The 18209-nt window shown below is 41.8% G+C and overlaps 2 protein-coding genes across 4 annotated transcripts in view; one reads left to right on the top strand and one right to left on the bottom strand.

Annotated features, from left to right (window-relative positions):
- LOC129398196 (glutathione S-transferase Mu 2) overlaps nucleotides 1-18209 on the bottom strand; it is a 266011-nt gene that overhangs the window by 169455 nt on the left and 78347 nt on the right. The window lies entirely within an intron of this gene.
- The window catches only part of LOC117974945 (notch homolog 2 N-terminal-like protein A), an 83190-nt gene that overhangs the window by 28900 nt on the left and 36081 nt on the right, over nucleotides 1-18209 (top strand). Inside the window, exons 1-6 of one of the 3 annotated variants that reach the window (XM_063606467.1) lie at nucleotides 3890-10323; nucleotides 13180-13389; nucleotides 15189-15294; nucleotides 16130-16344; nucleotides 17396-17468; nucleotides 17932-18143. In XM_063606467.1, the coding sequence (XP_063462537.1) occupies nucleotides 13257-13389; nucleotides 15189-15294; nucleotides 16130-16344; nucleotides 17396-17468; nucleotides 17932-18143 (739 nt within the window). In that variant the 5' untranslated portion in view covers nucleotides 3890-10323; nucleotides 13180-13256. Of the gene's footprint in view, nucleotides 1-771; nucleotides 10324-13179; nucleotides 13390-15188; nucleotides 15295-16129; nucleotides 16345-17395; nucleotides 17469-17931; nucleotides 18144-18209 lie in introns of those variants that run through there. The other 2 variants (XM_055114792.2, XM_055114778.2) reach the window with 2 other exon arrangements.

The raw sequence follows: 18209 nt of genomic DNA on the forward strand, positions 1-18209 counted from the left end.
TGCGCACATGTATGTATGTGAGGGGCACTAAGGATGACTTTACAGAGGTTGGAACTTTTGAGTAGAGTTGCCAAGATAGGTGAGAGTTCACTAGGAAAACAGAAGGGAAGTTGATTTTTTTTTTTTTTTGAAATGGAGTCTTGCTGTGTCGCCCAGGCTGGAGTGCAGTGGTACAATCTCGGCTCACTGCAACCTCCACCTCCTGGGTTCAAGTGATTCTTCTGCCTCAGCCTTCCAAGTAGCTGGGATTACAGGTGCGTGCCACCATGCCCAGCTAATTTTTGTATTTTTAGTAGAGACAGGGTTTCACCATATTGGCCGGGCTGGTCTTGAACTCCTTACCTCATGATCTGCCTGCCTCGGCCTCCCAAAGTGCTGGAATTACAGGTGTGAGCCACTGCTCCTGGCCCGGAAATTGATATTCAAACAGGAGCACCATATGCAAAGACAGTGAGCTCTGAGAGAGTAGATGGATCCAGACTCCTATTGCTGATAGCGTCCTGCAGGATTGGGCTTCAATGTGACTAACCTACAATTGCCTCCAGGTGCTCCACCCCACTGAGTCCTTGTGTCTCTGCTGAGGTCCTTGGAGAGTTACTGGAGAGGGCTCTGTGTCAGATGACCTTGAGGAGGCTCTGATTTAGCCTTTTGTAAAATGCAAAGAGTTGAGGTCTTCTCCACGCAAGAGCTCGCTGATGTCAATGAGGTATTGAGGATGGGGCCATCTCCTATTTCTGTGGCCAGTACTGAGTTTTGTTATCCTTCCTTTAGGTAAGGAGTGCCAATGTACCGATGCCTGCCTGTCTCATCCCTGTGCAAATGGAAGTACCTGTACCACTGTGGCCAACCAGTTCTCCTGCAAATGCCTCACAGGCTTCACAGGGCAGAAGTGTGAGACTGATGTCAATGAGTGTGACATTCCAGGACACTGCCAGGATGGTGGCACCTGCCTCAACCTGCCTGGTTCCTACCAGTGCCAGTGCCCTCAGGGCTTCACAGGCCAGTACTGTGACAGCTTGTATGTGCCTTGTGCACCCTCGCCTTGTGTCAATGGAGGCACCTGTCGGCAGACTGGTGACTTCACTTTTGAGTGCAGCTGCCTTCCAGGTAAGGAGCTCCCTAGTGTCCCAGGATTAGGGGACAAACCCCTAGCACAGGAGGTAGTGGGTGTGGCTCAATTGCTTTTTTTAGGAAGCGCAAGGAAAAAGGGAAGTGAGAATTTTGTGTGGGGTGGGTTGCTAGTGAGGGAGGAGTTTTATGGGCCCACTGTGGTCCATAAACTGAGCAGGGGATAATTTAGCATGTCAGGGTTTATGATGATGAGTGGCTAGAAAATTGTTTATTGTCCCTTTTGTAGAAACAGTGAGAAATAAGAGGAACAGAGCTCTGGGAAAGAGACAGGCAAGTCTGGAATGGAAAAGAACACGATGAGAATTAGACACTGGAAAATATATATGTGTGGTTAATAAAGTGCTTTAAACTGAATTGACATTAACAGTAGGTGATCAACTTTCCTATGTGATTGTGCTTTTGCTTTTGATGGAGTAATTCATTGTTTTCTTATCCACCTAAATGCACCCAGCTGCCCTTGATTTTCTCTGGGCTACTGGCCTTCACAACCCTCTCCCATGTACCCTCTCTGACTTTGGGGTAACCCTCCCCTAACTTAAAGCTAGAGAATTCTGAAACTGAGGAGGGGATCCTCTGTTAATCAGTGAGCACTTTTTGATGAGCTGATAGATGATATATGAGAGACTATGCGTGGCACAATACTTTGTTACACTCTTCACTGATACAAGTGTTCTAGAGTGCACACACAACCCAAAGATAGAAACAAAAAGAGGAGCAGTGTCGGGGAGCTTGGGGCCTGGTGTTCCATGGAGAGGGAGAAAGGAACAAGCCTGGCCAATTCATTCAACTCCTTATAAAAATGATGAGGAGGCTGAAAACCAAGAATTTTGATTGGGAACAGAATACAAGCAGCTGGAGCAGATGAATTACTAAGCAACAAAGATCCTGTTTTTATACAAATATCCTTAGTACAAAAACAAAAGAAGGAAAACTGTAGGGGGGAGTAATGTGCTAAGTAAGCAGAATTGCCTCAAAAAGAAGTTGTTCTAGTTACTCTTTCAGAGTGGGAATCTTAGATTCTGGTATTGTGGATATGGTTCACATATAATGGGATTGTGTGTTTTATTTTGGAGGGATTAAAGGTCATAGGTTGGTCCTCAGTACAAAATCAACTGGTAATTTATTCATTTCATTTGGTAAAAATGTATTGACTGCCTGCTATGTTCTAGGCACCATGCTATGTATTTGGAATACAGCTATACAAAGCATTGTCACATAATTGAAATGAAAACTTTATATTATTTAAGTCACAAGAACAAGCTATTTAATTATATTACTTTTAGTTTCTGTTTTAATAAAGAATAGATAATGCTATCATTCTAGATACTAAATAAGTGTTTTCTTAACATAATATTGCTATCCACTTTATCTTGTAGGAGAAATAACTAAAATACATCTGTCTTCACTCCTGTATTTGTTTGCATTTTAAGGGTTAAAGACAGAAATAGAAATGTAAACAACTTTATTTTGAAAATATTTCAACATTGCAAATATCTCTGGGTCTGATATTCTAGTAATGTAATTGGCTAGTAATTGATGTTAGTGTGATTTATTGTTGAAGGCTAAATGTGTTTTTCAGTTTCAAGAAAATTGCTTTTAATAATTGCCTAGAACAAGAGGTTGATTTGGCAGCAAGATGTTGACAGGAAGTTAGAGAAGTCAATAAAGGAAGTTTTTAGCTGAGAGAGAGTGATTATTCACTCCCATAGCCTCTGCATTGTTATCCATTAGCCACGATAAGAACCTTAGGGAATTCTGAGAGTGTGTCCAGGAAAGGATCTGTCAAACTAGAATCGTATCTCCTCCTTGAGAAAGGAAATAACCAAGGATTCCGCAGCTGAGAGGCTGCCAGGGCTAGTGAAATAGAGTAAGGAAATCTTGGCTGTGTCTTATTCTCTGGTTGTAGTTTAACGCAAGACACTTATTTACTCACTGATGGTGTGTGTGTGTGTGGGAGGGGAGATTAGCATGAGGGGTGGGAATGGGGAGATTTGATGAAGAGAAAACTAACATTTTTTTGGTGACTCAGGAACTGTGCCAGGTACTTCCATGCTTATTAGCTCAATTACACAAAAACCTTGGGACCAGGTATTATTTTTCAAGTCTTCCCACATGAAGTAACTGAAGTTTGGAGATGTTAAGTGATTCACCCAAAGTTGTACAGCTAATATGTGGTTAGGCTGGGTCCTGAAACCGAGGCAGTTTATTTTCAAAGCCTTTGCTTTGTGCATCTTACTGCGCCACATTGCACTGCACATCTGCTTGCTGAAAGCACTTTGTAGGTGTGTAAAACTTCGTTAAATGCTTTAAGCTGTTTGGGTTAAAAATATATGTTCATGTTATAAGAAAACCAAGACACTCCTAATTATAATCAAATAGTACTTGTTACATATCAATGTGTGTGTGTGTGTGTATATGTATATATATATATATATATATATATGTGGCATTATGCAGATGTTTAAAAGTAGTTACATAGACTAGTTCTTGCTTTTCAGGGTCCCATAATCTAAACCAGATGACTTCAGCTTTGGATAAATATATAGAAGGAAATTTAAAGAGAATTCAAAACAATAGATGATGCAGTGACACTGTGAATAAATGTTATTTATACAGTTTGTAAGATTTCATGCTCATTGTTCGTATGTCCCAGGTGGAGTTCAGAAAATATTCACTTCATTTCCACAAAGGGAAATAGTGCCTAGAGATGGTTTTCTTTTAAAAAGTCCTTTTCATAGTGCAGTGCCCTTCCTTCCATTGCCCTTCATTCCATTGCTTCCCATGCTTGTCAAGAGACTAAAATGTTACTTATAGTAATAGTCACTATCTCAATGTAAATAGCACCCTTATTTGATGAGAATTATTATTTCAGTTCTAAAAATGGGGAAACAAAGTCAGCAGGAGGCAAAGTAGCTTGTTAAAGTATTGTGCAACTTTCAAATGGTTGCTTCCACTGCATTTCACGTCTTGGCACTTCTAATTGAGGGTTACTCTAACCACCCTATTTAAAATTGTAACTGTCCCCCACCCCCTTAATTACTAACCCTGGTCTACTTTTTGTTTTCTTTTTCTGTAACTCTTATCTTCTTACTATATAATTTATACTATATAATTTACTTCATTATGTCTATTGTTTATTGTCTGTCTTTTCCAAATTCTACTGCCTCTTACCCTCTCCAGAATGAAAACTAGTATCTTTGTTTTTGTTTACTGATGTAACCCAAACACCTACAAACAGTGCCCAGTATATACTAGGCCCGCAAATATATGTTGGCTGACTGACTGTATGGTTTAGTATCATGTCATAGTATTGAGACTGTAACTTTGGTCTTCTCATTTTCTTCTTTGTATTGTGCGTCCTAGACTTAGTTTGGCCTCTCCTTTTGTCCTTGTATACTCTTAATACTGGATAAGAATTTTGGAGTCTTTTTCAACTCTGAGTCAGTGAATGCCACATAACTTAGTGACTATATTTAAATGGTTAATTTACAATTCTTTGCCTGCAAATGATACTGTAGTCACTGTGAGTATTTTAGTATTATTGTAGGACTCAAGAGGGAATTAAAACTACAAAAATGACTCGTCTTGTTTGACACAGAAAGAAATGTTTCTTCACAGAGGGAGGAGAAAAATATCTTCAAGAGAGAACTAATAGAATCAAATCAATGAACCATGTCTCATCTTTTTGGATAAGTAACTGTCAGTAATCCAGACACTTCATGAGCTTTCATTATGTAAAGTCTTTAGCAGAAGCTAAAGGAGGGACACCAACCACAGTAATTTTAATTTAAGAACAAAATGGAGCATGAAAATAAATTATTAAATCATTTACTCCCACTATTTTTGGGTTAGGGCCAATAATGCGGAGAGAAAGAGGTAGACTAGTTTTGTGTTTGTGGCTATTTTAATAGAGTAGCACAAGTAATCAAAAAACAGTAGGCTGTTTTGAATTTACTGGCTGCCCCTTATGAGTTCACAGTTAGATTGGACTGTCCTCAATGTACTTTCTTTTTTTTCTTTCTTTCCCACATCTCTTTATTTCTCTGATTTTGTTTAAACTTCATAAAGAGCTCTCTGATGTTTCCTTTCCAAACAATGAAGGTTTATCCTTTGTAAACTACCTCTGTACTCCACAGGCTGATGATATGTGATATCCCCATATCATTAAAGTAAAGCCTAAGCACATTCTGTGGCTTTTGTGTCTACTCTGTTGTTGCTGAGCTTATGAACTATTAGAAATAATTCCCTCTTGCATTTTCACACATGGGGAATGTGATGTTCTCTTGGGTATTATGCTAATCATATTTTGGCAGGTTTCTCTGGAGCAGATGCAGAAATGATCATACCACTTTCCAGGGTGCATTATTTTAGCTCCTTTGACTTGGGCCCTAAGTCTGTTTTACCTGATGTTCCTGAAAGATGTTCCTGATGTCCCTCACTGTTCTTTCATGCTGGATGCTCTTGCCTATGCTGCCTCCTCAGCTATCACCCTCTCTTCCCCTTTTTAATGTAGAACTCATTCTTAATAATTTGTCAAAGGCACCCTATTTCACTGAAATGCCTTCTATATTCCCTACCCTCCAAGTGGATTGTAGACCTTCTAAGGTCTTTTGACATCTGCATATCTCTAGCACAGCACTTATCACGGTGATTATTTATCTGTTCATCTTTCCAAGTAGACACTCTCATTTTAAATCCCTACCCTAGTCACCAGCATCCCCAGCATAGTGCCTGTCATAAAATGGTGCCACAATGAAAATTTGAAAAATGAACGAATTGAACGTGATAAACATAGATGAGAATCCTATATTCTACAATTTTTTAGATGTACTGAAATTATTCTTTTTGAATCCTCCTATTTATTTCTGTGACTTCTTTGGTGACAAAGTTAGAAAAAAGTGGAGGTCAGTAGGGAGATATGAAGGGACGCCGGTGGAAGCAGTGAGCCTGGGCGGGTGATGGAGTGGGAGATACGTGGCACAGGGGTCAGTGAGTTAATCTGGGCTCATTCAGAGAATGGAAGGTGTGTGCCAAGAAAACTGGTTGGATAGGGATAGGTCAGGGATTCCCTCTTGCATTCTCACACTTGGGGGCATGCGTCATTTTCTTTTCTTTTCTTTTTTCTTTTTTTTTTTTTTTTTTTGAGACGGAGCATCGCTCTTTCTCCCAGGCTGGAGTGCAATGGTGCTATCTCGGCTCACTGCAACCTCCACCTCCCGGGTTCAAGCTATTCTCATGTCTCAGCCTTCCAAGTAGCTGGGACTACAGGTGCCTGCCACCATGCTCAGCTAATTTTTGTATTTTTAGTAGAGATGGGGTTTCACCATGTTGGTCAGGTTGGCCTCGAACTCCTGATCTCAGGTGATCCACCTGCCTCGGCTTCTCAAAGTGCTGGGATTCCAGGCATGAGCCACCATGCCTGGCCGCATGTGTCATTTTCTTGGGTGTTATACTGATCGTATATTTGCAGGTTTGCTTTTGTGACAGACTTCTTCTGGGGGAAAAAAAGTATCCTTCTATCTTTTTACTTTTGTCCAGTTCCAGGTATCCCTGTTTTTTCTTCACTCTTCCTTCCTTGTTCATGGGAGTTTTTCTTGAGGACTTCAAGCCCAGCTTCGGAGAATCCTGGTTGTGTCATCTCATCTCCTTTCTGCTCTCTTCTCTACCTAGCCTTTCCACCCTCACACCTCCTGGGGTCTGAAAATGGAAAGATAAGGGTGTTTCCCTGAAAGTTGCTCTTCTGTGTGGGGATGACAGTTTCTAAAGAGTCTTTTCTGGTCCCTGCCCTCATTGCCATGATTAATCAGTTAAGTGGCCCGAGGTTTTATAACAGCACAGTCTTAAAATGCTTCTCCCAAGTTTAATTTCTCTCCATTTGACCTTTTAAGGATGTGAATTGGCTTTAAGCAGTAGACTCCCTTTAGTACGGCACTGTGAGCCTCTCAGTGAATCTGCTACATCCATTCCACCCACAGGTCTGGAAACTTGTCTGTTTACCTTTCCCTAAAAACCTAAGATATATTTTTAAGAAGTGCCTTGTAACTTTTCATATAGCCTTTCCCCTACTTTGGGCAGACTGTTTCTTACAGGAATTTGGTAGATCTTTCCAAAGAGAATTCTGTATCTGTATTTTTAAAGCATAAATCCTGTCAACTTTGGAGGAGAAGTGATTTGGCTTGAGTTTTCTCAGACATGGGAACTTTTGACCTAAGTTTGTATTTTACATTGTTGAAAGGGAACTCCGGGATCCCAGAAAACATATGGACTGCAATTGGGTAAAGTTTCTGTTTCAGTACTTATTCCTACTTACTAGCCGTTTAATCTTGGTCAAGTCAGCCATGTGGCTCTCAACTTCCTCATCTGTAACATAAAAGGATTAGAGTAGACAATCTCTAACAAATGCTATAATACCACTGACAAATAATAATATTAGCTAATATGTGTAAGGCACTGTGTTTAGTGCTTTTTCCCTTAATACAATAGCTTTGAGATATAATTTATATACCATACAGTTTACTTCTTAAAAAAGTACACAATTCAGTAATTTTAGTAGATAGGAGTAACCATCACCACAGTCAATTCTAGAATATTTTTATACATCAGAAGAAACCCTTTACCCATTATCAATTACTCTCCATTCCTCCTAACTCCCTCCCAGCCCTAGGCAACTACTAGTCTACTTTCTGTCTTTATTTGCCTCTTCTGGACATTTCATACAAATGGAAACATGCAGCATGTAGTAATTTATGACAGCTTCTTTCACTTAGCATGAGGTTTTCAAAGTTCATTGATATGGTAGCATTTATCAGTACTCTGTGCCTTTTTATGGCTGAATAATATTTTATCATATGGATTTACCACATTTTATCATTTTATTTATCCATCATCAGTTGATTGACATTTGAGTTGCTTCTACTTTTTGAGTATTATCAATAATTCTGTTATGAACATTCTTGTATAATTTTTTGGTAGACATTTATCTTCATATTTCTTGGATATATACCTAGGAGCAGAATTGCTGCGTCAGATGGTAATGCTGTTTAACCTTTTCAGGAACTGTCAGACTGTTCTGAAGTGGGTACATTATTTTACATTCCAACCAGCAGTGTATGAGAATTCCAGTTTCTCCACATCCTCATCAACAGTTGTTATTGTCTGTCTTTTTTATTATATTCATCTGTAATGTGAAGTGTTTATCTCATTGTGGTTTTTATTTACATTTCCCTGTTGGTTGATGATTTTCAACATCTTTTCATATACTTATTAGTCATTATGTATCTTCTTTGGAGAATGTCTGTTCAGATCCTTTACCTACTTTATAGTTGGTTTATCTTTTTAATATTGAACTGTAATAGTTTTTAAAAAATATATCCTAAATACAAGTCTCTTATCAGATAATATGATTTGCAGATATTTTCTGTCATTCTATTTACTGTCTTTTCACATTCTTGATGATATACTTTTCAGCCCAAATGTTTTTAACTTGATGGAATACAATTTATTTTTTCTTTTGTTGCTTGTGCTTTCAGTCATATTTGTGAAAACTTTGCTTATCCCACATTACAAAGATTTACTATTTCTAAGTGATTTATAATTTTACCACCTACCTTTAGATCTCTGATCCATTTTGAGTTAATTTTTATGTGCGAGGAGGGAGTCTAACTTGATTCTTTTACATGTGGATATTTAGTTGTCCCAGGACCATTTGTTGAATTAAGTGCCCAGAACAAGTACATCTATATATAGAGAAAGTAGATTAGTGGTTGTCAGAGACTGCAAGAAGGGGGGAATTGGAGAGTGACTGCCCATAGGTACAGGCATGCTTTTTGGCATTATGAAAATATTCTGGAATTAGGTAGTGGTGATGGTTGCAGAACTTTTGGAAAATGGTAAAAGACACTGAAATATATGCTTAAAAATGGTGATTTTTGTGATATATGAATTATACTGTAGAAATAATAATAACAGTAATAAAGCAAGGTGTCTTTCCATATCTCCATGCCTTGTATTTTCATTAAAAAAAAAAAAAAAAAAAAGAATTTCAGGGCCAGGCTCAGTGGTTTACTCCTGTAATCCCAGCATTTTGGAGGCCTAGGTGGGAGGATCGCTTGAGGCCAGAAGTTCAAAACCAGCCTGAGCAACATAGCAAGACCTTGTCTCCATGAAAAATAAAAAATTAGCCAGAAATGGTGATGTGTGCCTAGAGTTCCAACTACTTGGAAAGCTGAGGCAGGAGGATCGCTTGAGCCTAGGAGTTCAAGGTTGCAGTGATCTATAATCACCACTGCACTCCAGCCTGGGTGACAGAACAAGACCCTGTCTCAAAAAAAAAAAAAAAAAAAAAAAAAGGCATCTCACTTTAATAGTAAGAGGCCAGCATATGATGCTGGCAGCATGTTGTGAGGAAATGTATTAGATGAAAGAAGTTAAATTCCAGTTCTCCTTTTTTCAGAAATGAGGTATAGGGGAGAGAAACACGTACTTGGAAAGAATTGACCCAGCTGAATTGGAAAATGTGGGAAGGGGATGGGGAAGAGGCTGCTCCACCTGAGATCTGGCTCCAGGACTTACAGCAAGGGGAACTTGGGCAAGTTACAGACTCTCTATGCCTCAGTTTCTTTATCAGCAAAACAGAATCATCCCATAAACTATAAGGTCGATGGTATCAGTGGGTCCTCAAACTGACTGCACATCTGAGTCATGTTAACAAACACATTCCAGGCCCCACCTGAGCCCTCTGAATCAGAATCCCTGTTAGGAGGACGATGAACTTGAATTTGCACTGACTTTCCCAGCTGTTTCTTACTCTGATCAACTTGGGGGTAGGACCCATTGAGCTGCATCACATCATTCCAAAGCCAAAACACAACAGCAGGACAAGAATATTTTCAAGGCAGTCTCTAAAGCAGAGGAGAAACTGTTGAGGGAACCTAGAAGTAAAGGAGATCTGGCTTGCTGGGCTCCATTTGAACTTTGAGTACAACAGAGACATGAGCCCTTAGGGACACATGCCTGAGGTAGTGACAGTCCAACTTTGGAAGAGTGGAAGCCCTAGTTTCAAATTCAAGCATGCTTTGAGTAGAAATTAAGTTTACCTCTTTTTGCACAGCAACATGGCCAATCTTTCCTAAGCTGCTCAGCTTACAAGAAAAGGAATCATACTGCTAAGAATTCAAACTTCAGCAGTCATAGGTGAGTAAGGAAGTCTTATAAACCTATTCTAGCCACCTAACCAGAAACTCGAAATTTAGCAGGTTCTTTCAGTTTCAGGACAGTTGTGTTCACTAGATCAGAGGCATTGAGACATGAAGAACAGACCCTTAAAAAGGGAAAGTGTTCCCTTCAGTTTGAGGACATCACTGGAACATTAGGGAAGTGGGAACACAGCTGCTCACTCTACAGTGTGGGTTGCCTTTGTGTCTGGAATGTGTCTGATGTCCTGATCCCTGTGCACATTTCAGGGAGCCTTGGGAGGACCCCAAATCACTGATGGAATTGGGCAGTGCATGGAGATGGCTCAGCAGGACGAGGGTAAATGCAGGGGCAAGTCCAGGTCATACTGAGAGACAATGAGTGGCGCTGATGAGGACAAAGATAAAATCAAAAGTTTGTGCTTCATCTTCAAAAACTCAAGCTGATAACAAACTTGGCCTGATGAGAAATAATAAGTATTTTTCTATTTACATGAGAATTTAATCTCAAAACAGAAATCAGAAAAATATGAAGTCCAGGGCATAAAACCTAAAACTATTGCTCATATTTATTCTTTCTAAATAGAGCAAAGTGTAAAATCTTCTCCATAAGACATACATTGTGGTTATAAAAAGGCAAAAGTCTTAGTGAGAATCATTGGTATTCCATAGAAGAGTGAATTAAACAGCCAAGGGAAGACCCACGTCTCATACTTCTCTTGTATATTCCAAAGTTCCAGGGAAATTCCAGGTGATAGAGGTTATTTCCCATACTGTTAAAGCAAGGTTTCAGACACTTCTGAATTTTGGTCCCAGTACTCTAGAAGGGCACACCTCTGTCCTGGAAAATAATACAAGAATGAATACTCTTCCCGTGACCCATTCTGGTCGTTCTTCCAGCATCACAAAAACCAAAAACTGGAAATATGGCCAAATACGTGATTAGCTGTCCCTCATCTTCAGGTTTCTTATCTGTTACTTATAGATAATAGCATTACCTTAAGGATTATGATGAAGATACAATGTCCAAATATAAACACAGTTTTGAGCAAAATGCCTTGTACGAATTGGTCAATGAATAATTACTAAATATGTGAATATTTACTGGATTGTATGGAACCTATGAATAATTACTGAATAATTATTGTGATTGCTTTTATTGGCAGTGCTGAAAACTCATCCCTTTGTGACCTCAAGTAACCCATGACACTTTGTGAACCTGCAGTTTTTTCATTTAGAAACGACAGATTTTCATTCTGACACAGAATGTCAGGTCTCCCAGACCCTAGAAAATACATTGACTTAAAGGCTTTGATACATCTCAAAGCAGTATCCTTACAGTGTCACTGGAAGATGGTGCGGGCTGCAGAGAGGGATGCTTTCAAATGGGATTAACCAGTCCTCCTTCCTTCACTTCCACATGAATGCTGGGCAGCCCAGGGTCAACCCACTGCACCCTCAACTCAGGCAAGTCCAGCAGCCAATCTTAGGAGACCTGGGCTACAGAACAGTCTCTCAAGTTCCAGGCTCACAAAACCTAGGTGGGGATGAAAGCTGAGAAAGCGAAGAGGTGGTTCAGGGGATCACTCTTTCCTACTTGTTCCTCTCACCTCAAACTCACCTTCTACTGCACTGCAACACTGAGGATCGCCAACCAACCCTGACCATAACCTTGATCTTGCCATGTTCTGTTAGTGGAATGCAACCCAAAATCAATGGTGTTAGGTCATCTCAACAAAATATATATCAAACCATATTCCATAAGAACTGCTCGTGGCCCTGTTCTTTTCAGTATATGGGAAAACAAAATGGAAACAACAAAATAGCATGAGGTTTACAAAACTTCCCAAGATAGATGGTCACACATGTTTTCAGGAGACCTCTATATAAATGACTTTGATCACTTGATACCTTGAAAAGAGGTCTTGTGGCACTAGAATGACATCTATAAGTGACAAGTATAAAATGTAGTGCTCAGTGACATTAAAAAACAAATCAACCCACATAGAGGAAGAGCTTTGGACGTAGGGATGTCAAACTGGTCTAGAATGTAATGAAAACCCAAGAAGGTGCCCCAGTAAGAAAGAAGAAATCAGTCTAACAATGGGATGCAGCAGCAAGAATACTGAGACAGGAAAGAAAACATTTTTAAAAAATGAATTATTCATTCACTTTCTAGTGGATACAGAAAAAACTGCAGAAGACCCGGAGGATATCAGGGCAGGCTAAAAGTTTGATATCTTACACCTGTGGAAAAGCCTTAAGCTCTGTTTTAACTGAGAGCAGGTGGGGTGACTTCATGACTACCATTAAGAAAATATAACCTGTTGGGAAACTGTTTCTGCCTTGATGATGTTGTACAGACAAGAGATAAACAGTGAGGAATATGCTTAGATGTATTGGGAAAGACACGGGTCTGTGGCATTGTCACAAGGGTACACGAATACTGAGAGTGAATGCTGAAGGAATGATCCCCATTGGTGGTGACCCTCAGGTGAGACTAGGGTGCCTGTGTTTCAGCAAAGCCTGGGCAATTCGAATGCAGGGCTCCTAAGATTCCGTGACACCCCCACCTTCTAATTCTGTTATGGCAACTGCAGATGGTTACCTGGCACGCTGGCCACATTCTACCTCACTCTTATCAGAGTCTGAGGTACTGGCAGTGCTTTCAGCTCTGTGTTCAGGCACCTCGAACCTTGTTTTTGCGGTGAAGGATCCTAAAGTGTTGTGGGGAGTGATCACATTTTTCACAAGAGTAAGTTAAGAATTTCAGTTACTGACATCCCTCAGTCCTGATTAAACCTATTTGATTTCACCGGTGTTTAACCCATCATGTGTTTGCCTTTCTTCTCCCCAGTCCCTGGCCCCACCTCTTCTGCCACAAACGTCAGCATGGTGGTATCAGCCGGCCCTTTGTCCAGCGAGTAGGCAGAGATGAACATTCTAGAAATCAACGAGAAATTGCGCCCCCAGCTGGCAAAGAAGAAACAGCAGTTCAGAAGCCTCCAAGAGAAATGTTTTGTAACTGAACTGGCTGGCTTCCTGGCCAACGGACAGAAGAAATACAGTAAGATCTATAGGCTCACCATCATGAAAGTGATGAATGATGTCCTGTCTTCTCTCTGAGACACTAAATGCTCTCTCCATCAAAAATAATTTCATCCTTCCTGTACTTCTAGGAAAACAGAAATGGGTATTTTAACATTTTGGCAAAGTTGGAAGACAGAGGTACCAAAGTATTTAGCAACTTTCCATGTTTGCAATCAGGTGGGGGTGGGACTAGAGTTAAACTGCCATTTATTGATTTCTGACACAGGCACAGAATGACCTGTTTTCTCCAAGAGGCTCAATCGTGTTTTCAAGAATCGTCTCTGTACCATATAAGATCCTGCAGACAAATAACATCTAGTCTGTTGTTCTAAATGTCTGAGACTAGTGAACTTTTATTCAGTTCAAGTTTCTGTTGAGGCCCAACAGGCAAAGCTCTGTTCTAGTGACTCTGAGGGAAACTTGGTGATAGTAGCCAGTACCTGCTCTGAGGGGCTTCAAGAGGAGTCTACTCCTAATAGAACCTGTGCTGTCTATAAGTGACAGCATCAAGAGCAGGGAGTAGGGGCCGTGCATGGTGGCTCACTCCTGTAATCCCAGCACTTTGGGAGGCTGAGGCGGGCAGATCATGAGGTCAGGAGTTTGAGACCAGCCTGGGCAACATGGAGAAACCCCATCTCCACTAAAAATACAAAAAGTAGATGGGCGTGGTGGCAGGTGACTGTAATCACCCCTGCTCAGGAGGCTGAGGGAGGAGAATCCTTTGAACCCAGGAGGCTGAGGTTGCAGTGAGCCAAGATTTTGCCACTGCACTCCAGCCTGGGCGACAGGGCAAGACTGGTAAAAATAATAATAATAATAATAATAATAATAATAATAATGATAATAAAAATAAGAATAAAAAGCAGAGAGTAGCTTGGTGAGAGTGAAGTCCTGCTTCCTGGGGCACAGAGTCTTGTTGCTAAAGAGGAAGAAAGATCGCACCCGAGAATGTGTGGAGACAGCAGTGCAGTGTACAGAGCAGGGACCGTGGGCCTGTCTCCTGGGCTCCATCCAAGTTGCTTGTCGTTTCTGTCCCTCAGTTACCTCACCTGTTCAGAGGGTACTACAATAATACCTACCTCTGTAAATTGCTGCAGTGAATTACATGAGCTATTTCTTGTCAATCTCCTAGAACATTTATTGGCACACAGTAAACACTATCTATTAGTTCTTCATTCTGCTGTTTCTAAATTAACACAAATTTTATTAGCATTTGGGCATATTTCCTTCATGGCCTTATGGTGTTATGTGTCACACTTTATGCTTCAGATATGATTCTTAAAATCATAACTGAAGATATGATTTAAAAATCAAAGATTTTAAAAATCTTTCGCATACTTGTCCTTGAAATTCCCAGTAAAAGGGAAACCATCAGTCCCATAGTCCTAGGGGCCTTCCCGACTGTACAAGAAATCACTACTCATGCCCCAGTGCAGTGTTTTAGAGGAGAGGCTGCAAGGCTTGGGAAAGTGGCCCTGCATTCAGAGTCAGACCTCAGGGACTGTGAATTCTGACTCCACTTCGTTGTGGTTGAATCATCTTGTCAGATGATTCCTTGATGTGCCCTTAAGGTTCTCTTTCTTCATCTCTAAATTTTGGAGGATCAGATGCCAGAAAGTCAGGAGACTGAAGAGTAAAGATGTGGAAATCCCTGTCTAGACCCTGGTACTGGGGAGAGTTTTGTCCTTGGGATGGACCTGGCTCCTGCCCTGTAGGCAATGACCACAGCAGCATGTCCAGCCTTCCACTGAGGCAGGTGTGTCTGTCTTTTCTCAGAATATGAAGAGTGCGAAGACCTCATAAAATCTATGCTGAGGAATGAGCGACGACAGTTCAAGGAGGAGAAGCTTGCGGAGCAGCTCAAGCAAGCTGAGGAGCTCAGGTGAGGGGACCCCATGGGGGCAGGCAGGGGGGCAGGTGTGTACATCTCTGAAGTACAACAGCTCGGTGGGGAGAAATAAGAACGAAGCTGGGCCAGGGGAAGGGCAGGAATTGCCATGGCAGGCTCGCAACACACAAGTATTTATCAAGCAGAGAAGAAGTATAATAAAAATGTATGGGTTGCAGTTGTTTGTCAGGGCCTTGTTTTCTCTTTTTCGAGCAAGTAATTGTTGATGTGAAATTTACATAACACAGAATTAACCAAAGGAGTGTGAACCACACAGCAGCATTGAGTATACTCAAAATGGTGTGCCGTCACCACCCCACTTACCCTGAGTGAGAATCACCTCCTGACTGACTGCGGCTTCTCATTCTTTCACTCAATCAATGTTGCCTTCTCGACCCTGTCATTCTTTTCTTCTTTCGTCTTTTCAATTCGCCCCATCTGCATCTGGCCTCGTTTCTGTACATGGCTTTGTATCTAGTGGCCGCAAGATGCACTGTGTGTATTTTCACATGGAAATGTCCATGGCCAGAGTGAGGAACTGAAAGGATGTCTTTTTGAAACGGAATTAGGAAGACACCTACTTTTGTTTACAGAAGGGAAAGATGAATGGAACATCATCGAGGATCTTGCAGGAGCCCTCTCTGATACAGAGGAAGCCTGTAAACCATTTTCTATTCTTTCTCTTGGCCACAGACATTCCTTTCAACATGTGCTGACCTTCTGCTTGAAGGTCTCCTTGAGGACATTGTCTCAGAAGTCTCTGTTGCAATATTTGAACGGATCACTCAACCCTTTCTACTCTTAAATTTTCTCTACCGTCTCACCTTAGGCAATATAAAGTCCTGGTTCACTCTCAGGAACGAGAGCTGACCCAGTTAAGGGAGAAGTTACGGGAAGGGAGAGATGCCGCCCGCTCATTGAATGAGCATCTCCAGGCCCTCCTCACTCCGGATGAGCCGGACAAGTCCCAGGGGCAGGACCTCCAAGAACAGCTGGCTGAGGGGTGTAGACTGGCACAGCAACTTGTCCAAAAGCTCAGCCCAGGTAAGGTGGCCATAGGCCCTGATGACCCAAAACCCCAGGCTTATGAGAGGCTCCAGACCTCCATACTTTCACAATGACAGTTGTATCAGTGGGGTTTTTTTCTGCTACACCTATGTGGCCATGACATGACCAGGACTTCCTGGGTAAGAACAGAGATGGGAAACCCATGGGTTTGGAGGTCACAGTATTGCAAGTGTCCCTCCTTCCTTGATGGAAGGTGGTCTTTGGAGCAAGAGGCAGCATCTATCTAGTTTTAAAGGACAGGAAGGGGGCTGTGATGGGAGGGCGCTTGTTGGAGTGAAAAGAGCTCTGGGCTAAGAATGAAGGTTCCCAGGCTGTCTTTTTGGCAATGTTCTTAGTAAGTGTCGGTGAGTGAGTGATTTATCTTTCCAGAGTTTCTCTCTCTCCATGTGCAAAGGCAGACAAATTGTCTCTTGCAAGGGTCTGAAGCATCCAAATATGGGAACACTTACGAATGCTTTTCAAAATGAGATGAAGCCCCTCTCCATGTGGTGTTGGAGAAGGCACTTGATGTGGGGGCATTTGGTGGTAGGAAGTGCTTCAGACTGGAGCACTCCCCATGGATAGAATGTCCCTGAATAACACAGCAGAAGCCACATGGAGGGCCTGTGCAGTCTCATGACGCATAGAGGACTGTGGGACAAGTTTGTCCTCTCCTAAGAGAAAGAATGAGGTTTGAAATGCGAACTGTGACAGGACACCAAGCCTGTTCCTGGGAATCAGATCTGTGGCAGGATGGGGGAGACAGCTGCCAAAGTCCAGAGAGAGGCTGCACAAGCCTCCAGTGATATGGGAAGCAAAAGGTCTTTTCAGTATTTGGCCACATCTTGATGGTGGCCCTCCACATCAGAAATGCATTGCCCGATGGATCAGGAAACCATGCCAGGGCATTTTGTGAAAGATAAAACATGAGAGTTTTCAGTACAATGCTGAACCATACGTAGATGTTCACATCTCTGTGCACGTTGGGCTGACTGTGCTTGCGGAATGTGAAGTGGGAAATATCTGAACGAACATTTTGTATTTATAGAAAATGACGAAGATGAGGATGAAGATGTTCAAGTTGAGGAGGCTGAGAAAGTGCAGAAATCATCTCCCCCCAGGTAACACTGAATACTCAGGAGCAAGTAATGGGTGGTAACACATGAAAATGTCTAGGAGGCACACCCTCTCTGGCATCTATGGTGGGCCAAAAGCCCGCATCCCCTTGGCCACAGTATGTGAAATTGAACCCAGCTTAGACACAGGGTGCGGCAGCTGTCGTGTTTCTCTATGTGTGCCAAGTGTCATGTCTGTACCATACAGGGATAGCTGAGTCTTCATCCTCCTCAGCTCCTATCTGTCCAGTGCACTGAACACCAGCTGCTGTCTTCCTCTCTGGCTCCCATGGCAGCCATGCTCTGTTGCAGAGGGAAGAGGATTGCCTGTTCCCTGTTTAAGGGAACCTCCATTTTGCTTTCTGGGACCACTCTCTTAATGCCGCCTGTCAAAACCAGCTAGGACTCCCTGGGGTCCAATCCCTCTGTGTTTAATCTTCTGTCATCTCTGTCCCACCTGGCTCATCAGGGAGGTGCAGAAGGCTGAAGAGAGCAAAGTCCCTGAGGACTCACTGGAGGAATGTGCCATCACTTGTTCAAATAGCCACGGCCCTTGTGACTCCAACCAGCCTCACAAGAACATCAAAATCACATTTGAGGAATACGAAGTCAACTCACCTCTGGTTGTAGACAGAGAATCCTCTCATGGTGAATGTCAGGATGCTCTAAACATTCTCCCAGGTAGCCTCTATTTTCCTTGTGTCTCATACCTCTGTCTAGGCTATGGAAGATCAATTCTGAGGACAG

This window comes from Pan paniscus, chromosome 1, assembly GCF_029289425.2.
Source record: "Pan paniscus chromosome 1, NHGRI_mPanPan1-v2.0_pri, whole genome shotgun sequence".
NCBI lineage: Eukaryota > Metazoa > Chordata > Mammalia > Primates > Hominidae > Pan > Pan paniscus.